This window comes from Hippoglossus stenolepis, chromosome 19, assembly GCF_022539355.2.
Source record: "Hippoglossus stenolepis isolate QCI-W04-F060 chromosome 19, HSTE1.2, whole genome shotgun sequence".
Lineage (NCBI taxonomy): Eukaryota > Metazoa > Chordata > Actinopteri > Pleuronectiformes > Pleuronectidae > Hippoglossus > Hippoglossus stenolepis.
The window spans coordinates 15,541,584-15,564,509 of NC_061501.1; the positions used below are offsets into that span (position 1 = coordinate 15,541,584).

The 22,926-nt window shown below is 44.9% G+C and overlaps 1 protein-coding gene across 11 annotated transcripts in view; it reads left to right on the forward strand.

Annotated features, from left to right (window-relative positions):
* slc4a2b (solute carrier family 4 member 2b) overlaps positions 1 to 22,926 on the forward strand; it is a 33,938-nt gene that overhangs the window by 6,602 nt on the left and 4,410 nt on the right. For 4 of the 11 annotated variants that reach the window (XM_035143084.2, XM_035143083.2, XM_035143086.2 and 1 more), the window contains exons 2-17: positions 6,034 to 6,205; positions 13,663 to 13,831; positions 13,969 to 14,186; positions 15,101 to 15,225; positions 16,030 to 16,247; positions 17,986 to 18,122; positions 19,083 to 19,166; positions 19,736 to 19,916; positions 20,001 to 20,136; positions 20,734 to 20,959; positions 21,050 to 21,158; positions 21,253 to 21,437; positions 21,543 to 21,756; positions 21,836 to 22,042; positions 22,186 to 22,334; positions 22,573 to 22,767. In XM_035143084.2, coding sequence (XP_034998975.2) covers positions 6,146 to 6,205; positions 13,663 to 13,831; positions 13,969 to 14,186; positions 15,101 to 15,225; positions 16,030 to 16,247; positions 17,986 to 18,122; positions 19,083 to 19,166; positions 19,736 to 19,916; positions 20,001 to 20,136; positions 20,734 to 20,959; positions 21,050 to 21,158; positions 21,253 to 21,437; positions 21,543 to 21,756; positions 21,836 to 22,042; positions 22,186 to 22,334; positions 22,573 to 22,767 — 2,613 coding nt within the window. In that variant the 5' untranslated portion in view covers positions 6,034 to 6,145. Of the gene's footprint in view, positions 1 to 325; positions 669 to 6,033; positions 6,206 to 13,662; positions 13,832 to 13,968; positions 14,187 to 15,100; positions 15,226 to 16,029; positions 16,248 to 17,985; positions 18,123 to 19,082; positions 19,167 to 19,735; positions 19,917 to 20,000; positions 20,137 to 20,733; positions 20,960 to 21,049; positions 21,159 to 21,252; positions 21,438 to 21,542; positions 21,757 to 21,835; positions 22,043 to 22,185; positions 22,335 to 22,572; positions 22,768 to 22,926 lie in introns of those variants that run through there. The other 7 variants (XM_035143081.2, XM_035143082.2, XM_035143091.2 and 4 more) reach the window with 6 other exon arrangements.

Sequence of the window (22,926 nt, forward strand, 5' to 3'; positions counted from 1 at the left end):
GTTGGTTAAAATTTGTTATTATTATTAACTTACCCCTGATCCTTTTTTTTTTTGTGCAAAATTGCAGGTAATTATTCAGATGAAGTGAAAAGAGGTGGAAATTTGCAACAAGTGATGAGGAGCTGCAAGTAGACACTGTATTCTTATGAGGGATAAAAAGTACAACCAAGACATTAGAGATTGATAACAATCTTTGGGATTGATTTTCCACAAGTGTGCGTGCGTGTGTGTGTGTGTGTGTGTGTGTGTGCGAGTGTGTGTGTGTGTGTGTGTGTGTGCGTGTGCGTGCGTGTGTGTGTATGTGCGGGTGGGTGTCTGAACAACAGCCTTCTCTGACTCAGTGCTGAATGGGTCCTGGAGTCACATGGTTGCTTGTCAGCAGGCTGGAGGAGGAAACATAATCCTGAGGAGGAAGGCTGCTGTTATCAGTTGGTGCATGTTGGTCTGAGAGAGCACTCAGCTCGACGAGGGGCTGGACGCCACACGATCGGCCGGCGCGCACTCGCCACATCTCTGACTCTCGCCTCTTTTGTCTCCCTATCTCTTTCCTCTCTCCCTCTGTTTGTTTTTCGTCCTGCACTCTGACCAGCATCGGGTCGCTCTTCACAGCAGAGTTCAGAATTGCACTACAATGTCTGCGGTGGCTTCTCTGCAGTAAGCACACAAAGGTATGGTACAGTCGTGGACTTGTTTCTTATATTTCTTAACCACTTGTCATGTTTTCAATTGATCTCCTTTGTCACTTTGTGGATTTTCTGTGCAGTTATGGTCAATTTAATCCATTGTTCGTGTTATGTCGGTCGTTAATTAGAAGAGCTGCTGTTTGTCCAGTCAAATCAAACATAACAAAACTCTTCCTGTTAGTGTCACACTTTCTTAACAATCGACTTGAATGAGGAGTTGAGTTGAGTCAGGCTCGGACCGTGATGATGATGATGATGATGTGAAGCCATAGCGGCTGTAAACAAATCAAGTTCAACAAGTTGCACAGCAGAGAAACTCTCCAAATGCACCACTTGAGTTTCAGAAGGCGAAAGATGCTTTTCCACTTTTATAAATCAGAAATGAGCAGCTTTAAATTCAGTGTTTTTGGAATTGATAGCTGTGATTGATGAATCAAAACATTGGGCTCATTTTCTTTATATTTCATCTTCTGCGTATATCTAACACATACGATAAAAGTGTTTATTACTGGGAAGTTACAGCAGCGTTCAGAATGTCCCTGTGTGTCACTGTGTGAGATAAAAAGGCCACAAATTATCTCCAGGTCACTTGGGATTATCACAACTAGACAATCACTTGTTTTCACTCTCTTTAATAATGCATTGTCCGCTAAACAAAAGCAAATCACTCACTCTTGTTTTTAAACCCAGTTCTCTAAAGGAACCGTTCACCGCTCCTGTCCTCTCGTCCTCCAGGCCTGTGCGTCCGAGGTTTGAACCTCAATCTTCCGTTTCTGCAGAGACGTTTTTTATTGTCAGTTTGTGTATTTTATTGAACTGATCTTTAATTATGCCTCTCTGATAGAATTTGCAGACGAGCGTTCAGTCTGTGGCCAAACGTACACGAGCCAAGCTGGCGCCTGAAGCCGGGCCCGGGCCGAGCCTCCAGGCCGATCACTGGTTTTGGTCGCATGCGGGCCTGTGTTGGCTCGTAAACTCCGTCCAGTGGTCTGAGTGTCTCACTCCTTTACGTTAATCTCCTCATGAGGAGGAATTGTGGACCTTTTCTCTATTTTCAACCCAAAAGGTCACACGAGATGACAGTGAAAGACCGTCAGGAACAAAATTAACCTTTCTGACACACATGTCTTGACTTAGATTAAAACAAATCTGACAGCGTCTGGTCATATTTAACCTTTTGTAGGTTGTTCAGTGGGGATTTTGTGCTAACTCATCACTTCCCAATGCTACTGTGAGAAAACACACTATGATTATGATGCCAGGCTAATTCCTGATGATTTGTTTTCACCAATTCTGTCCTACTCCCCTTTAATTCTCTATAAATACCTTGTATTCTAAGTAAAAGCAGGAAATTGTTCTTCTCAGGAAGTAACCAGGACACTTATCAATAATCAATAAACACCAAAGAGATCTTTTCATGTTTATCTTTATCTCTGGGATTAGTCACCATAAGTGTTTATGACAGATCTGCACGAATGACTCAAAAAAGCCAAACCTCTTATCTGACCTGATCTAATGCCTACGTCTAAAGATATGACACATATGTCAATATATGACATTCACCTGAACTCAGACTTTATATGATCGGCCTGTAGATAGTGAACCACTGCCCTGTTACTGCAGAAGCTATAAACAGCTGGTTACACACTGTCAGCTGTTAAATCAGTCAAATAGGATTAATATAAACGGAGGAGTGTTAATCTCCTTCTTTGTTATTATAAGAGAGTTGATATTCTTTTACTTGTTTACTTACTTCTTTGCTACAAAGCAGCATCTTCACACACTTGACCTGGTTGTGTACCGTGATCTTCCCGTCCTCTCTGTCTGTCCGAGGGACAGATGACGATGACAGCTCAGCTCCTTATGTTGTCACACATTGAGTTAACCTATAGTGCCACAGGGACGACATTATGGGTTTATAACACATTTTCTATTTACCCAGATTAGCTCAGGTATATAGGTCCAGGTCAATGTTTACGCTTGTCTTTCAGTTAACTCTTTCCAAATGTCTGAAATTATAGAGACTAGAAAGACAGCCATGTTTCCATTTTTTAACGATTATAGCTGCTTGTGACAAGGCTCTGTTTGAAGCAGTTACCTTCTTCCTGTTTTCATACTTACTTCCTCCCAGAAGGATAGTTTTCCCAAACCCTTGTGTGTGCACAATTTGGGGATGTGACTAAATCTAGTATGGAAAGGTTTTGAAGTCTGGAGGAAAAATAAACGCCACACACCTCGTCTTCCTTGAGGAACAGTTTGCGAGGTGTGCGCACTCCGATGACTCCTGGGAGACGTGATGAACTTCTTCCAGGAGAAACACTGAGCATCTTGTCCTCACTTCCTCATGCAGCGTCAGCACTCGTCTACGTCCTTTTGGGCAATTCAGATATTACACAAGGAACAATCAGTTCCTTCTTATGCAGCCCTCTGATTGTACCTTTTATGTTTTTTAATGTACGAGCCTACTCGGGCGATTGCAGTTGGTATTATTGTTTTCTTCTGATCATTATTGTTATCCTAACAGTATTATTACAGACATGCCCGGAGGTAGATAAGCTGGTTCCCATGGTTTTTGCCCAGGATCCCAGGGTTCTGTAACTTTATCCCTGTGTAGCCAGCCCAGCCTCTTCCACGGTGCCGGGGTCTGGGTTTACTGAGAAAGTAATCTACGAGCACGCCAAGCTAACGTAGTAGTCTCCTGTATCAAAATCAATGCACGGATTGCAATGTCCCCAACCAGTTGACGTTGTTGTGTCGCAGTTGAACAGCTGATGGTTTGTAATTAACAATTGGTGCATTGATAAGTGGTTTGGCAGAGCAAACGTAGAGCGGTGCCAGAACGGTGTGTGGTGTACTCTCAGTTTCGGGTCCCTGAGGAAGGTGATGTCTTTGTTTAATCCTCGTCTGAATACAAGTTCACTCTGTCCGGCTCCTTCATGCTCCCACATCTCTCGTCAGTGATTGTACTTTAGTGTAACGTAGATAGAAGTCCCTCGCTGTCGACAAGGTCGTTGATATGATTGTGCTCAGGCATCAGGGAAGCTTATCGTTTCTTTGATAGCTGCTGCCAGAGAGCTTGATTTCTAACCGTGACTCTGGAAAGTGAACCCAAAGAGGGCTCTCCTCTGCTGTGAGACTGAAGGGGAACCATTGCTCTGTTGTTAATGTTACTGGAGTGACACTTTGAGAACGGTTTCAGGGCAGTTTTCCAGAACTAAATATCAGAATAACTGTGAAACAAGTTTCTTTTCTTGTTTGCTTCAATTTGTTTAATAATATTGTGTTTAGCAATACATCCTCTACAATTTGGATTATTTTACTATTACTACTTTTACTCACTTTTACAATTACATCAACAGTTATTTTATCAATATCAATTAGTTATGTTACAAGATTTTATTGAGGCGGAAGAGTATGACATCATAAATGTAGTGAGCAAGTATTTTAATTTGAATCTCCAATCTAACAAGGGTGCAGTCTAGGGTTTATATGTTATAATAAAAGTTAATAATTAGAATAATATTAATTATCATAAAAGACAAACATGGCTGAGTTGACAGCCATGACATGGCATCATCTGATTGGTTTGGGGGCGGGACACTTGTCACTTTGACGAAGGGTGTCCCTCTATAGTCTTAATCTCTGAACTCATTACTTCTGTACGTTATTGTCGCCTTGTAGTATTTCCATTTACTTCTTATCTGTCTCTGGCCGAGTTTCTCCGGCTGCCTGAGTGATGATTATTTATCTTCCTGCAGTTCAATTGTATAACGGAGACTCTGGAATGACAGAGGTGGAGGTTAGCTGAGGCGCGTGCTGTTCTGCTTATCAAAGGTTCCTCGACACAGTAGCACTGTGTTATCTGGCTCTTATCTGAGTAATGGTTAATGACCTTGAATGGCGGGGGGGAAGTTCTGCAGGGCTTCAGATCATAACTCGCACAATGACAAAACACGCGAGTGTCACTGTTTATAAAAGCCTGTACCTCCTCTGCCGCTGTTGCTATTATGTCTCAAGTATAACGCAACCGTCTGAAAGTTTTTCCACCACATCACAGATCTGACATTTAGCTGAAGCCATTAGTGTTTGTGAAGTGGGATCCCGGTCTCAAAGGTACTTGAGGTCCTTCCAGGAAATCCTGGAACTGTTGATTACTTCTAAGATGACTGCGAGTCACAGTACGGACAGTGTTAGGACAGTGAAGTGTGTTTAGCTCGGCTTTGCATTTCAGCCCACTGGCTGTGACACGCAAAACTGACTCAGGTTCAAGATGTCTGACTTGTTTAGACGTCTACAACCACGTCAGATAAACTGTAGGAATCAGTTCTTTTTATCCATGTAGAGAAGTGAAGAAAGCTCAAGGGATGCAAATGTTTGTTGGTCAATACGCTTTGTTTAAGACTGAAATGTGTTTATATAACAAGTTGATAGATTGCCATGAAGTTTTGTACAGACATCCACGTTACTTGGAGCAGAGGTTCCCAAACTTCTCATCCCCTGACCCCCAAAATAACTGCACCACAGACATGCAACCCCCATTATCCAGAATGATAATTATTTCCCAGGGGGTCCCGACCCCTAGTTTGGGAACCACTGTCGTAGAGGATGAACTTTAATAACTCACTTTTCCTCCACTGCCACCACTACATCAAAACTTACTGTTACTGCAAAGCTAACATTCCCATCATCCTCAGCTGTACTTTGTGTTTACTGCTAAGTAGTGTTAGCATTTAGCTCAGAGCACTAAGGTGTATGGTCTCATGGGTGAAAACTCATAGTCTGGGTATAATTTAAGGGCACAAACTATTTTGCACAATACAACATAATCTTCATCATAACTAAGTCTTTATATTTCATATTTCATCTCATATCCTTTTGGAGTTTATGATCCATTGACAGTAACACACCTGGTATATTTCCATTCGATGCTCTGACCTGCTCTGCACCAATTTTCACTTCTCGCTTGTTCCAGGATATTTTTGCCGTGAGATTAACCGTCAAAACTTTCCACTGTCTTTGCCTTAAAATCTTATCCATGTGTGTTTATGATCTCACTCCTGCTGCAATGTCCTAAAATTGAAGGTTGTAGTGTAAAAGAGGCTTAAGGTCCTACATTGTTTACCAGATATGAATGTGAACATCCTGAAAGCCCAAAATCAGACCTTAAACCTCAAATATATTATTTTAATTTCAAATCCAATGTCCTGCAATATACTGTACAGCCGTCCTTTTCCTTGTTGGTCACGCTTCACATTCAGAGATTACCTGCCCACAGCTATATTGCTCTGCCTGTAAGTTATGAATCTCCGGCTTCATGTGAGCTAACTCCCGGATCTGTGTCTGTCTCCAGGTTATGCTGCCCAAAAGCTGTCTGAGTCCCAGCGAGAAAGAGAAGGGCTAAAGCCGCACTGATCCACACCAGCTTTCCAGTTCCTCTCCAGCAGCAACTCCACTGCTGAGCCATGAGCAACCCCGGCACTCCCAGCCAGATTACAGATGCCGTGGCAGCGGTCATTCACAGTGTAAGTCCACGCCGACAGGCCTCAGTCTGTCCAGTCAGGGCACCGCTATCAGCCGCACAGTGAAACGCTTGAGCCAGAGTCGGCGACAAACCAGGTTAGGTTAGATTGTGATCGTTTCATGTACGAGACGATGGCTCCTCAGCTCCAAGCCTGCCTTTTACTGTAGTTCACATTCTGCAACATTGATGCTGCATCAGCTCTCTCCGTCCTCTCTGGCACCGCAGTGTGTACTTTGGACGTGCCGATCCCTCCGAGGTTATGTACGTACAAATCTAGTCGCATCTCGGAGCCAGGTCCCTGATGTACTTATGACAGCAACAATAAAAAATGTTCAGAATAGCTCAAAAAACGTTTCAGATCCGCACAGAGAGCGACGCCTGTTGAATTATCCCTTTTCATTAGAGCACGGGAGAAAGTGAGCCGTCCCACAACTAACACAGTTTCCCTCCTCTTCTCTTTAACTTGACGGGCTGCCAGAGGCTGGAAACACTAAAGTAATACTGGCACGCGGTAATGAAAAACATAATTGCATGGCTGCGTGGTGGGATTGATGTGATACAGTAAACATGGCTGGCAAAGGGGAGGGCAGCTGGTCAGCGGCCAAGGGAAGCAGCATTCCTCCACTCGAGATCTCCTCAAGAAGTTCATCCCCGGATCATTAAGATACTGAGGCAGAAAATATCGAAAGCTTAAAGGAAGAATCCACACACAGATAGTTTGATTTTGCAAGATATCATCAGTTTACAGTGTTTTAATGAATTCCAAGAGTTATTTATCTTATTTTATTCGAGGAATAATAAGGATTATCGTGTTTTCCTTACTGATTCACAACCTCAAATCTCATGCTCTCTGACTTGACTTTAGCATTTTCCTGATCAGTCACTGTGCTGCTGGCTGAATGAGATATTTGCTGCTCAGTAACAAGTGATAGAGGCTTCTTGGAGAGACGTCTTATGAGAGATAAAGTGACAGTACGTATTCTCATTGAATCGTCCCGTTCACGGTTTTTCACTCGGCAGCATCAGCATTGTTCTGCTCTTCCCTCTGACCCCATTCGAGGAAACGTGAGCTTTCTCTTAGCGTAGCACTTTTGTCAGTGTTCTGTCAGCTGCTTCCTCTCCCAACTGTCCACGACTGTGTGCGACAGCCCCAGCGTGCACACACTACCTGCTCCGGAGTCTGGAAGGGGCTCGGTCGCCGGACAACATGTGTGTTGTTCAAGTTTGTAATCTTATCCCAGCTGTCACGGCAGAGAATGCAGAGTATGTAGGAGGTGGAAGTGGATCCATGACCGCGGACCCATGACGGATGTGCAGAAAGACAGAAGGGTCATTGATTTAACTGTGTCTAACGAGTTATTTTGCCCTTTTGACACAGAATGACACCCTCTCGTTACGTGTGGGGCTATTTAATACCCTTTATTTCCTCCTATTTTCATCTTAAAACTAGAATGGCAGTCAGTGGAGCACGTTCACAGTCCGCTTATCGATTTCTACCTATTTTATTCATCAAGATCTATGACTATTTCCCAGGGAAATTGGTGACAACCCTTTTGTCCAGATCCATGCCAAAGTTTAATGGGTTCTTTTTTGACCTGTGTCCCATCCTTCCACCAAGTTTTGTGGAAATCCGTTCGTGTAATCCTGCTGACGAACAAACAAATGGGGGGGCAACAATATCTCAACAATAACAGGCACCAAACTTAACAAAACAAATAAAACAATGTGTTATAAGGAAGGTTAGAAATGAAAAAAGAAAACATTAGTGTGATGTCACGACACATACAAATCAGTGTTAGATGCTCTAAAGGTCAGCACGGCCCATCCTTAGTACAACACCCACAGCAACTTTGTCGACCTTGAACTTTAAATTTTTTCACGGTGAAGGTGTTGAATGACTCGGGGATCTTCTTTCAGGCCTGTTCATAATCTGCATGTCTTTATAGCTAATTATAGCCGGAAAGACAAACAACGTATGGAGACACAGTGGACGAGAGTGTGACTCCGCTTGATGAGACGCGCCAGCAGGAAGCCCTGAGTTCAAGAAGCTCAGTGAAGATAAAAACATGTTTGCTCTATGACACTGGCCTCGCCGTTATTGGCTGTTCCTCTCGCCTCCAACTGCACCAAGTTAATTATTATCTCCTTAACAATGTGTGTTTTTGTGCGTGGCCAGGGAGAGTCCAGATAATCCTGTTCAGATTTTCAAGGGTCGACATTGTGAAACTGAGTAACGTCTTCTTCCTACCCTGAAGATCTGCCCCGGTCATGTGACGCGGGGTAACTGAAGTGGGGAAATAGTTTCCAGAGAAGAGGCCGCAGCACTTCTAGCTTTTGCTCTTGACAATAGAAAAACAGAAACAGTATAGTTTTCTATCTATGCTCAAGGCTGCAGCTCTGCTCCTGTGTGTTATTTGATGGATTATCTTTATGCGTTGAAGGTGAGTTTGTTCAGTTGCAGCGCAGAGGACTCTACGCGACATGTGCGTCTAAAGCATGGTTGGCTTTCTGTTTGTGTGCGTGACATTCAGTTTCACTCTTATCATCCCCGGTCAGTCGTTATACATTATCCTGAATAGTGCAAATAGACGTTTTCTGAGCCGATGTGTATCCTGACTTTGCTTCTTCAGGTGAATTCAACCTCAGCACGAACTCTGACGCTGGTTAACGTTCAGTCCAGTCCAGTATGTCTCTTTGCTTTGTCAACAGCTGAGCGACTTTTCCCAGTTATTAGCAAGTCAAGGTTATAATTACAACCAACCACAGTTAACTTAATGTGTCACTAATTAGTCCCCCCCCCCCTCTAATGTCCGCATGCAGGTGGATTACGAAATATTTCTCGACGGGAGAACAGAACACGTTAACCTGTTATGGCCATTTTTAACCATGTGGTGACATATTGAGATAATCTCGGGAAACATTACAGATGAACTTCAGATTTTTGAAAAAGTGACGAGCTGCCAGTTACTGTGTTTTGCTTGTTTTAGTACTGATTGAACAAAACATTGATTTGAGTGATATTTATAATTGTGTCATGCACATTCTGTACCCAGCCTAAAGACACAATTATTTATAAATTGAAAAAAAAAGAGAGAGAAATCAGAAACCAGAGTTGCATAAATAACAATAACAGACAAATAAACCATCCTGATGGTTTCCCCCAAGATTTAGAAATAAAGATAAAGCCCACGTGTAAACATTAAAATTAAAACAACCATTCCAATCTGCCATCAGCAGTGCACCAGAACATTTGTTCATGTAATACAGATTTTCTTGACTCATCATAATAAGGGCAACACAGAGGAAAACATGGTTTGTTCTCAACTTCTCTAAATTCACACAATTCAGGGAACCCGTTCTCCTCCGTCAGCAGGATTACGCAAAAACTACAGAATCGATATCCATGAAACTTGGTGACAGGAACATGGGCCAAGAAAGGACTTTTTAAAATCTTTTTTTTCTTTGACATTGCAAGATTAGGTGTTTTTGGACATTTTCAGTGATTTCCCAGAGAATAATTAATGGATCTTGATGGAAAAAACCAGGACTTAAATCTACACAGTAGCACGGTGTATCCTCTTGTTACCTCTCGGTTTCTTCTTTGCGTCCTGATCATGTCGTGCATGCAGAATATATCATCATCATCATGTCTCCATCCATATGTGGTACAAGTGTATCAGTGACTCAGTGAGGATCAGTAGGTTCACACCCCCTCGTCTCTATCACAACCTCATATACTTCCTGTGACGTGCATGTGGTCGTCTCGGCAGAATCGTCTTACTCAATTATATTATCACATCTTCAGCTGAGATAAAAGGGGAGAAAACGTTACCTCAGGCAAATGCTCTTTGTCTTTGGCTGAAAGTTTAGATTTGATTTTATTTTTAGCTGAGCAAATAGTAGAAACCATGATGCAATGGGAGGAATTGTGACAATCACTGCTTGCGTAACGCACAAGTGGGACAGAACTGGGTTAAACCTCTGTCGCGTGCAATCATAATCAGAAACCCTGAGCCACTGGGATCTGCTTGCAGACTCGTGTTAAGATATGAAGTAATGCAGCCACTCATCGGTCACACAGTCCGACGCCGGGATCACTACAACATTCCCGCCCTATCTCACCCTTTCCCCTCCAGTGCTGACTGTGTGGGATTGGAGACGACCTCACGACACAGATAATCTCCCTCTGCAGCGTCTGCTCGCCGTCACCCCGTGAAGAAACACTGACTCTGCACATACACAGAAACTTGCTCCTTCTGAAGATGAACTTTTCATTATCTTTATTTTCCCTACAGTTGTTTTACAGCTGACTTTATTCCTTGGGTTGAAATTTCAAATGCTAATCTTAGCCATCGAGCTCTCGGGATGCCAACGTCCGTCTGTCAGTCCGCCACTTTGGTCCAGACTGAAATACCTCAACTCCTGGAGAGATCACTACGGCCTCCGTGATCCTCGAGAGTCTTGTTCAGGTCTTATTTGTTATTCAAGCAGACGGGAAATTACCTGAGCTGCTTATTTTTTAACGCAATATTTGGCATAAATCATAAGGGTTCAAAAATGTAAATGCATGACAGTAGGCTGAATAGTCTTTTTTATAATCTAATGCATCGATTGGATGAGTGCGGTGAATTAGCTTCTTGAAGTGTATTATTGAATTATGCTCTGTTGGAAAGCTCCCATCTCGCACGCAGACCGACGAGCTGTTTTATTTGACTTAATATAGTTTAGCAATCAAAAAATGTTCCTCTCCAGTCAAATCCATCCAGCTCAAATATTAGTTTTAGTTATTTGTCACGTAGAAATTGATTGGTTTTCACACAACGTTGAAAATCCAATTTCATTCCAGCCTGTTTCTTATTATGTCATCGGTCAATATTAGCCATCATAAATGCGCCTTTGAAGAGTGTGACATGTTTAGTTCCTCTGCATTTACATTGCCCTTGAAGGCGCATTGACTAAAAGCACCTCGGTCAATATTTAGGCTTCGTGGGGCAAAGTTAAAATGTGGAAATGAATGTCAACGTGAGGTTTTTGTTCCGAGCTGTTCAAACACGCCGTGTCCTTTCAGGCCGCGTTTGTCCTCAAAGCGAGATTGACAGTCTTGTTTATTCTGCCCTGGCACAATGAGCGGACAGGCGAAGGTGGCAGGTTGGCCGATAGGGCTCTGATTAGGTTATCACGAGGCTTTGATAAGCAGGGGCAGAGGGATATCTCCCCCCCTGCACTTCTTAATCAAGGCGTTGAGTGTCAGAGCTCCAGTGTTGTCATGGTGGAGGGCTCTGACGCTTGTTACCTCCAAAAACCACCGACTGTGATCAAGCTCACAGGGCCATGAGCGAGGTAAGTCTCTGGAAGCTCCTCGCCGAAGTCAAAGGTTCCTTCATCCTCTGGTCAGTTCTGTTATTTTTACGCTCGGCTCTCCTCTGCTTGTTTTCTGCACATGGTTCCGACTGTGGAGAATTCACCTCCTGGAGAATCCCTCGCGCATCTCTCCCACCTGCAGGGATTCACTGGGAAACCATGATATGAATGAGAGCTCAGTAAAAATAAACCTCCGGATTGTGTAGCAGTGCTCAGAGGGCTTATAGTCACCTGGTGATGTGTTCTTCAGCTTCTTGATTCGCTCATCCACTTAGATATTGAGACGTCATGTGGACGCAGGGTGAGACTCATTGACAGAAAAAGGTTCTCGTTTAAAAATGTTAGATCTATTTCCAAATTTGCAGTTTATTTTCCATTCAGGCCTTCTTTTTTTTAATGTGGAAGTCCATTTAAAGAAACTGTGCGAGAGTCATCTGCGGCTACAAAGCGATGCATTGTCTCTGCGGTTTGTTCTGGAGTTAAATGTAGAGTTTGTTCACTGTCTTTGCTGGTCTGTCAGAAAAATAGCCATATGAGGAATTGAACCTTGGGTCAATATTGAACAAACAGGCTGACCCGTCTCTACTTTGACTCTGGAGAGCGTCGGCAGCTCTGCAGCCCAGTGCAGGGCTTCCTCCTCCTGTCACCTGTGTGTGGCATGTAAAACAGGTCAGGGTAAAAAGCAGCACGGCCGCGTGGGTCATGGGAGTCGGGTTTTCACACGTTCTTCGGACATTCCCTGAGTTCGTGAACATCTGGTGAGTGTTGTGAAACCAGATCACGTTTTCTCTTCTTGATGGATTTGATGAGCCTAATGTGTTGAAAGTGGAACATACATGACCCAGTGGTGGATGAAACTCCATATGTGTATGTAGATTCCAGCTGTCGTTTATGCAGTGTAAGTCAATGGAAAGAGTTAATTTGAATTAATGTATTTGTTCCACTTTTATTTATGCTTCTTGTAACAATTTGTCACACGTAAGTGACGTTAAGTTGCCAATATCGTAACTTTAATTTACTCTATAACAAGTAAAACCTCTGCTATCAAAAGTTTACTCAAGTGTAGCTGCGTTATCAGCAAAACATGTTTAAAATATCACGATGACGAATGCAAGTCCTGCTAAAAAAATGCTTTATTTGACAGGTATATTATATGAATATGGTCTCGATGGAGCTTGTTCCAACTATATTATAAACAGTTAGTTTAGTCCAGGTGTAAACAGCACAGGAATCAAGTGAGGGGGTCGACAGGAAGGAAACAAACCCACTCAGCCTCTTTGGGTGAGCAACAGCTATTCATAATAAAACATCTGATATGTTCAAAGGGGATATTTCCCTTCAGTGACAGTACTAAATGTGAAACGTGATAACTAGACACTGGATCAAATGTCAAAAAAGATTCAGTTGCTTTCTATCACTGCAGTTACGGATACATTATATCTCGAGGTCTGCTGTGCATCAGCTGAAGTGTGACTTTGACACTGAGCGGAGCAGGAGTTGCAGGTCGGAGGAGAGATATTTATATTTCATCAGGTGGTTTCTGTGGCTGCCTGCTGCTCTGTGGAAAATCTAATCTATGGCAGATACGTCGGGTGTCCTGAGAACCACCCGAGGGCGCATCAGTTGACGTGTAGCCCCTGAGTGTTTCCACAGGTTGGGTTCGCCGCGGGATCTGAGGCATCCGCGCCGTAGTCATAGCAACATTTACTCTGTGGTGAGGAGTCGATCCACTCTACCTATCACTCCAGACAACCCTTATCACAACAACCCACCAGCAGAGCCGGGCACAGCGGGGCAACGCGTCCTGCTGCAGGAAAACAGATCTCTTATCACTCACATGATCCCTGTCACACCACAGCGTGGAAATCAAGGAACTGTTTGAAGCTCGGGGCCATTGTTTCTAATCTAAAGCTTATTTTCAAGAATGCATGAGTTAGACGACTCCTCATATGGTGCCCTGACTCTGGTTTGTTCACAGCACCACACCGCCCTCTAGTGTCGGTTTAAGTCAAAGGCAAACACAATACTGTTTCGAAAAGCAGGTTTTGAGTACGTAGTGATTTTTGCTTATTTGTTCTGCTGTTGTTTGTGTCGCAGCCAGAGGCCCCTGCTGCCTCGTCACTACACGGGACGCCACGCACAGAGGAAGAGGACGATGGGGACCTGAACAAAGCTCTGGGCGTCCAGCGCTTCCAGCAGATCCTCAGCCCGGCTTCTGTCGTCCCCGATGAGCAGCACCACCCCTACCATGACGAGGACATTGAATGTAAGCACACACACACACACACACACACACACAGATCAAAGTTGCTGTTTGCACTTTTAACATTCACCAAGCTCTACATTTAAAATGGCACCTGCTAATCATCGTGTCTCGTCTCCGCTCCATCTTCTTCTCCGCAGACCACCGTCACTCGTCTCACCACATCCACCGGCCTCTGTCCAAACTGCCCTCAGAGGGACGCAGGAAGAAGGGCGGCAAGAAGAGGAAGAAGGAAAAAGATCACAAAAGCAGCCACGTTCCCAGCAGTGGCCCCATCGAGGAGGGAGAGGATGAAGAGGAAGAGGAGGAGGAGGCAAGTTCTGCTCCATCTGACTCCGAGAGAGCGAGGGATGTGGAGGTAATGCTTTGGCTTCATATTAGTCTTATAATGACGGTTTTACCCCTTTGTGTAAAAATATTCTAATATAGACTCACTGAAATGTCTTTTTATTCATTGACGATTTTTACTTGTTTATACAAAAACTAGGGATGAAACCCACAAATTATCGATTATTCTGCTGACTCAGTAATAATCTGATCGATAAAACTAAACCATATTTTCATTAATTTAAAAAACTAACCTCTTTTTTTAGTTCTTGTTTCAGAAGTTTTTTCTTTTCTCTGAGCAACAATCAAAAACCTTAAAATATCCAGTTTACTGTAACGTGTAAAACACACAGTTGCAAGGATCCTTGGTATTAGCCACACTCGTGTCTTGCTTGTGTGAATCTTGTTTCCCTTCACTGTCTCAAACTGTCCATAGAAAAGTAGAACCCCTGTTAATGTAAAGCGTCTGTTTTTTATATGCATCAATTCCTTCACACGGCCGTCCAGGAATGTGATGCAGAACAAATGGCCCATTGTCTTCTCGCTGTCGTGTCATTACTATATTTTCCTCTATGAATATTTCAGTACAGTGAATTATTCATCTGGGGGTTTCGTGTTTGTTATTATGATACTTCACTGAATCAAAAGGCTGTAACAGGACCAGGTTTAACCTGATCACGGTGTAACTAGGTAGTTTTCACTGTCGCAGGATTTATAGGATCGTATTTTAACACATTCCAAGCAAATGTTTGTGTGTGAGACTGCACTTTATTCAGTTATAAAAAAAATTAACATCAGAAATAGCAAAGTAGAACAGTGACAAGTGTAGATCTGTACTCAAGTTGTGATGTTAAGGTGAACAGAAGAGAGGAGTGATTATTTTCAGTTTCTCCGTTCACATTTTGGGTCCATCTTCTGCTCTCACACTCTGCGTTCCCTCCACAGTTCTTTGTTTCCGATGAAGACCATGCAGCCACACGGGGCACAGAGAGCCCTCACACATCCCGATCGCTGGACATCGTACCGCAGTCTGGTGTCGGAGCAGACGCTGAGGATGTCACTTCCACAGAGTGAGTCGACTTCTTGGAATCAGTAAATAAACAGAAACGCTGTGTGAGAGAGACGCTCGGCTTCATAATAAGACTTTACCTGCTGCAGTGATTGCGTAATGTTCCTATTTGCCATGTTGCTGAAGTGTTCTCACAGCTGTTCTGATTGGGTTAGACCGCTCAGGCACACAATGTCTTATTGGTCTGCGGGGCGCACACTGTACGTTACCATGTCTCAGGCATCCAGTGGGCCTGCTGGGCCTGATCTGATGGGCCAGAGTAATCCTCTCCTCAGAGACCCATATATCACCTGTCGCTCCAGAGGACACAACACACCTCAGCTGCCGCAGGCTCCACCTATGACATTTACTTCTCCACTTCATGAGGGTTTGAATCTGAGCTGGGATAAAGCTGCATTTACTCAGGCACGCTGCTTGTTCTCAGTCCGTCGGAGAGGGGCATAGTCACAGAGGATTTTTATACCAGGGTGGGAAAGTTGAGGGGAAAGCGAGCGTCTTGATACTGGAGGAAAAGGACGGTGAGTTCATTCTGTTCTAAGAGTTTTGTTGAGTATTTAATCGTTTGTATTGTAGAAGGAGCATCAATAGAAGGGTGAGATATCTGGATCACAAGGCGGCCTTTAACGTAACTGCTGACTTGCTAATCGTTTGAAAGAAAGTTATGATAAACAAGAGCAGTAAAGGGTGTGTTTGTGGTTTAAGGCAAATGAAGAGTCAATTTGCCTGTGCAGTTTCTAATTGTAAACAAGGTATGTTTGGTGAAAATAGTAAATCAGCTGCCTGGTTCCTCTTCTTTTCTTTCCAGTAAGCCGGACACATCCGACACTTCCAGCCCCTCTCAGTCAGGGCCCCCTGAACACATAGCGCTGGCCCGGGTGTCATCCACCAGCCGCAGCTACGATCTGCAAGACCGCCGGCGCACGGGCAACATGACGGGTACCGAGCAGGCCAAGTACGAGCGCATCCCCACGGACGAGAGCGAGGCTCAGACACTGGCCTCCGCTGACCTGGACGGCATCAAGAGTGAGTATAGACCAAATGTCTAAAGATTATTTTTACTTTAACTTTTTCGCAAAGCTCCTGGATGGATTTCGATGAAACTTGTTGGAAGGATGAACCTATAATCCTTTCTGCTTTCTGTATTGTTTCTGTAAAGATAATCTATATTTTATTATTAGTAATGGCTTTAATAGTTTGTAGCTTCATTACCTCTGCATTGTTATGTGATTAGACAATAACAGTTATGAAGTCCTGGCTTTGTTGTCGTCTGGATTCCTCCAGAAATATCCGTGCGAGTGCCGGGGGCCACCTCAAGTCCCCTTCTACATTGCAGTCTGCTCCCCACTGCACTGACGTCCCCGGGCCCCCTGGCCCAGCGTGGGCTTGTGTTCAGGGCCGGGGAGATTTACGTCAGGCAGCTGACCCCTCAGCGGACAGCAGCAGCTTATCAGAGAGTGTGGCAGACAGGCTCGCATAATTAAATTAGCCGTTCCTGCTGTCAGCTGAGGCCCCTGGACCCGGGCCCGAGCCATCATGGTAGCTAATTGAGAAACCGGGATCCAAGTTCATAAGCTTTAATTATTAGTGGAGTGGAACGAGCGGAATAGTTAAACTGCCTCAGACGCAGGATGGAGACGCTGGAGTTTGAGGAACAGGCTCGATATTGTCCGGCTGCAGTGTTCGGTCGTTGTGAGGCTTAGTAATAAAAAGTGGAGTCTTCAAAAGAAGACACCAGTTATTTTGTGTCTTCTTTTATCTGCTTCCCGCCACCGTAAATCATCCTGGGAAAGTCTGTGTCTCTGGCTGCTGCTCAACAATGGGAATTATTAGATCACCGTCCCTCCCTTTTTGTTCAACCGGAGCCAATTCACACCTCGGCTCGCTGATGCTTTCTGATAGTCTCCGTCTCCGCGGGGTCGGACGCCGGTCAAGAAATTACTACTTTTCCCATCTTGTCAAAACTTTAGCGTAAGTCCCACAGTCCGGTTTGAGTGGGTCACGTAGACAGATGGCCGTGCCAGCGCTAACCCAACGCCCACCGCTGTCCTTCCTCCCCTCCTTCAAGAGCTCCGTGCCAGTCAGGCCCCATTTCACTGCACCGTACTTGACTCACACTCCAGTGAACACATCATGGAGCAACTTGACAGTGCACCTCCTCAGTAAGAGTTGAGGATTGTGCAGGTCCAAGTAGAGAGAGGAGAGGATAGAGGCACATCGATGAAGACCCTCAAACGCGTCACTGTTTGTTACATAGAATTTACGAGCGCCGATGAAGGTAAGACGACTGGTATTCACGAAGAGATTTTCTGTCCTTGCTTTGTAGCTTTTGCGTCTCTCCGATATTGTGAAATTATATTTGCATGCTCATCTACAGAGTGCAGACAGGCACGTTGATGTTTTAGATCGTAACGCCTGACAGAAACAGTTGTGCCCGCGGTGCTGCGTCGTGTCTGTGCCACCCAGGGTCTCTCTCAGCATCCTTTTCAGAGTCCGGTGCGCTGCCACCATGAGTAACCCTACTCTCTGCTGCGGGGCCGTGGAGACAAAAGAGAAGTGGCCTCACCCTGTGTGACTCCCTGGGCTGAGATTTGAACTCAGGGTGAAAGGTCAACGTGTCACAGGCTGAAGAAAACACGCTGAACAGAGCAAACTACCGGCAGGATGTCACGTTTAGGATTTGTGTTGGGAATAACTTTTTAAAAAATGTCTTTAAATTGTTAAAGGTGTAGTCTCACCCCCTCGTTTCCTCTCTCTCCACCAGGTCATCGTTTTGAAGATGTCCCCGGCATGCGCAGACACCTGGTCAGAAAGAGCACCAAGGGACAAGTGGTGCACACCGGTAAAGACCACAAGGAGCCGACCACCCGCAGCCGCAAGCAGGACCATAGCCCACATGAGGTGAAACATTACTCACTTGTCATACAGCCTCTTCGGCATTTAAGGCGAGACATGCATTACTGTACATGCATCATTTAATGTCCACTGATATAAACCTGTCTGTCCCAGGTCCATATCTGTGCTTAAGTTCATTTTCACAAAACTATACCTGGAAAGTGTCTTTTAAGAGGGTCACTGGGTTTATACAGCATAGGGATGGAATCAATTAATCAGGATCCAAATGTACGATGATAAAAATAGCCTCAAATTCAATTAATTGTTTGGTCTATTAAATACCCGAAAAATAATCTAAAGGGAATTTGTCGCAGTTTTCCAGAGCAAGAGGTGAGAACAATTAATCGTTGTTTTTCACATGGTCAGAAAAAATACTGAGGGGGCCTTTTAATATCCTTTCAGTTTGATGAACCTCGGTGGGAGAATATTCTATATTTGAATCTTTATTTTCTCGTCCCGACTTTTATAATTTCCTCAAATATGACGGTAAATTGTTGCTAATCCTGGGAAATGTCCCCCATCTCTTTCCCTCTGTCACATTTAGTGCAGCCCTCTCTCTTCTTCTTTTTTTTTGTGGATGGGAACGGGAGGGATGGAGACAATTAAAAATGAATGAATGAGTTCTTTTCTTTCACACACGGAAAGAAGAAGAGAGAGAGAGAGGGAGAGGGAGAGAGGGGAGCTTGAGTAACCAGACACTGGGAGCTCTTGAGGGCGGGAGAGCTATGTTTTATTAACACACACACACACACACACACACACACACACACACACACACACACACACACACACACACACACACACACACACACACACACACACACACACACACACACACAACAGGTCCCTGTCAGGTGTGTGTGCTGTGGGGACTATTAGCTATGTGTGTCGTGGTGAGGTCCCATCCTTTGTGCCGCTGTCTGTGTCAGTGTTTGAGTCCTCTCCTGCACCGTCTCGCTCCTCCAGCCGTTACCGGTGATTCTGTACCGCAGTGCCTCGCGGCCAGAAGGCGTCATGATGCCCTCCGGTAAAATGGCTCGGTACCAGAAGGTGAGGCTGGGTGACCGGCCAGAGTCAGGTCTGACTCGTGTGAGCGTGATTTCACTGGCATGCAGCAGGTGTTTAACGGCACATGGCGGCAAATTAGGGGATTTATTTTTTTCCAAGCCTGTTTTTTTGGACATTTTTTACTTCACTCCGGACTGTGACTGACCTGCATGGTGTTCAGTTAATAACCTGAATTATATATTGATATTTGATGCTGAGAGTTAAGAGACGCACAGAACATTAGTGTCTCTCCTCTCTCGCCTTTTTTAGTGTTAGGTTTTTAAAGATGTTATTGGCTTTTTTTTCTGCCTTTTTTTTAAATTGAACATCAAGGGATAATAACCTGGAGAATCCCAGTAAGCATGACGTCTGTTTTCTGATGCTAAAATACAAGATGCTTCTCTGAAGTCATGGCTCCTAATCCAAGTGTGATTATATCCACTGGGAAACTAAACAGTGCTTTTGCTATGAGGTGGTATATTTTGTGCATATACTGAACATGCATGTTGTTTGGTCTGGATAGTAAAGACGTGCTGTGCCGTGTCTCACTCGCTCCTGTGTGATGTCCGTAGGTGTTTGTAGAGCTGAACGAACTGACCATGGACAAGAACCAGGAGATGCAGTGGAAGGAAACGGCTCGTTGGATCAAGTTTGAGGAGGATGTGGAGGAGGAGACAGACCGCTGGGGGAAACCTCACGTGGCATCTCTGTCTTTCCGCAGTTTGCTGGAGCTCAGAAAGACCATCTCGCATGGTAAGAGGGAGAAACCGAGTCAAGTGTGTGCACGAGTCATTTCGTAAGAGACAGAGCTCAGTGTGTGTGTGTGTGTGTTTGCAGGTGCGGTGCTGCTGGACCTGGACCAGAAGACCCTGCCTGGCATCGCACATCAAGTGGTGGAGCAGATGATCATTTCTGATCAGATCAAAGCCGAAGACCGAGCCAACGTCCTGAGGGCCCTGCTGCTTAAACACAGGTGATTTGTAACATCGGTTTGGAGCTGAAACGATCTATTGATTCACTGATTAGTCAGTCAACAAAAAGAAAAGGTAACTAGTTTGGTAATCAATGAATCGCTTCAATCGTTTCTTCAGCAACAAATGGAAAAAAGCCTCAGATTTGCAGATTTCAGTCTCAAAAGAGAAGATTCACATGCTTTCATTTGTCTCGTATTATTGTAAACTGAATATTTGGGGGTTTTGGACAATGGTCTGAGAATCTGAGAAGTAAAATAGTTTTTTCTGCTCACTTAGAATACAACCTTAGTTATAACCTTATTCATTTTAAAAGGCAGCTGGGTGGTAAAACTTCTTTTCAGGTCATTGTTGGACATTATTACCTATAATTGATGTTAGTTCAAATGTGGACAGGAAAATCTGTGCTGTGGGTTATTGTGATATGTGTCTTATCCCCGAGGCCGCAATTATGCCCCTTTGAATAATAACAGGGCCACACACTCGTGAAACTCTTCTTCGAACGGCAGCACACTTCCTGCTACTAGGTGGCTTCATGCCTGGTCGCTGCCTCTCTTCCTCCTGCTCACCCTCTCTCTGCCTCTCCCTGCCTCCCCTAGTCACCCGAGCGACGAGAAAGAGCACACCAGCCCATTCCCCAGGAACATCTCCGCCGCCAGCCTAACACACCACCACGGTGCCAACCACGGTGCCAACCACGGTGCCAACCACGGTGCCAACCACGCCCATCAGCCAGAGCCGTCTGCCACCGACCCGCTCATGGGCACCGTCCACGCTGCGGTGGACACGGACACACGTGTCGACGTGGAGAAGAACGATGGACAGGTAATTCTGAAGCTCAGGTGTGGCCCAACAATCTCAATTACTGATATTTTTCTTTCTCCTGATCTGACCCCCTGTCCTGTTTGTTCTCAGCAGAAGGAGTCGTCCTTAATGACTGGAATGCATCGATCCAAATCCAAACATGAGCTGAAGCTGCTGGAGAAGATTCCTGAAAATGCAGAGGCCACAGTTGTCCTTGTGGGTGAGTTACTAACACGACGTTTGACACCTGGACAACTGAAACTCACTTACATTCCTTAACCTTTCATTGACTATTATGTCTCGCCGTCTTCTAGGAAGTGTGGACTTCCTGGAGCAGCCCACCATGGCGTTTGTGCGGCTGCTGGAGGCGGTGGAGCTGGAGTCCGTCCTTGAGGTCCCTGTGCCTGTCAGGTTCCTCTTTGTTATGCTGGGACCCCCCAGCACGAGCATTGACTACCACCAGATAGGACGCTCCATCTCCACGCTGATGTCTGACAAGGTGAGTGAGGGAGTTTTTTTAAAGATAAACCCCAAATCACACAAACATAATATAAAAAAACAACTACACACATTACTTATTATTTGTGGCTGAATTATCATCCAGCAATTCCACGAGGTAGCCTACCTGGCAGATGAGAGGCAGGACCTGCTGAACGCCATCAACAGCTTCCTGGACGGCAGCATCGTGCTGCCGCCGTCGGACATGGGAGGTGACGAGCTGCTGCGCTCCGTCGCTGGCTTCCAGCGGGAGATGCTGCGCAAGAGGGCGGAGCAGGAGGTCAAACTGCTCAAAGAGACTATAAGCGTCGAAGAAAACGGTAAACATCAGAAACTTTAGGAGCATGACTTACTGTCTTTTTGAGATAGGTTAACAATGTCCTCTCTCCTGTCGCCCAGAGGCCCTCCTCGATCCTCTGAAAAAGTCAGCCGACCCTTTAGCGCGCACAGGACGCCCCTTTGGTGGCCTGATACATGACGTGAAGCGGCGTTACCCGAAGTACGTCAGCGACTTCAAGGACGCCCTCAACAGTCAGTGCATGGCTGCGGTTATCTTCATCTACTTCGCTGCCCTCTCTCCGGCCATCACATTCGGAGGCCTGCTCGGTGAGTGTCACAGGAGCTGAGCCATCGTGTGAACTCTACTGTCAAATCTCTTTCATGCTTTCCGTGAGAAGTCTATCAGTGAAACTTGAAACCCTGTTTGTGTCCATTATGGTGTTAATGTGTTGCGTGTGTGTCGTTTGCAGGTGAGAAGACGGACGGTCTGATTGGTGTTTCTGAGCTGATTGTGTCGACCGCCGTGCAGGGCGTGATCTTCTGCCTGCTCGGGGCTCAGCCGCTGCTGGTCGTGGGCTTCTCCGGACCCCTGCTCGTTTTTGAAGAAGCATTTTACAGTGTAAGTCCAAAATAGTGAATCAACTTACAAACACCTGACACAGAGATTCTCCAGGTGATAGCATATTCCTACAATTTGAAAATCTAGCTGAGGTACTTTCAAGTTTGTTGTTTGTGTAGATGTTTTTTTTAAAACCCCTGAAAACTTGGTTTCAACTGTTATTTATTTTTCTAAAACGATTAAAGATCTTGACTTGGTCGACCATCACCTGTAAAACTCTCTGTCTCTGTTTTCACAGTTCTGCAATTCGAACGATATCGAGTACCTAACAGGCCGCGTCTGGATCGGGTTCTGGCTCATCATCATCGTGGTCATCACTGTGGCGTTCGAAGGCAGTTTCCTGGTCCGCTTCGTCTCCCGCTTCACCCAGGAGATCTTCTCCTTCCTCATCTCCCTCATCTTCATCTGCGAGACCTTCATCAAGCTCGGCAGGGTACGCCTGAAACTTGAAATAACAACTCCTGATTACAAAAGCTTTTTGTTGGCACGCTGGGAGATTATGCCGCTGACACTAAGCCGAACAGACTAATCTTTGGAGGATATTCAAAACCCGGGGTCGAAATTAGTATGTTTTTCTAGCAAGTGCACCTGA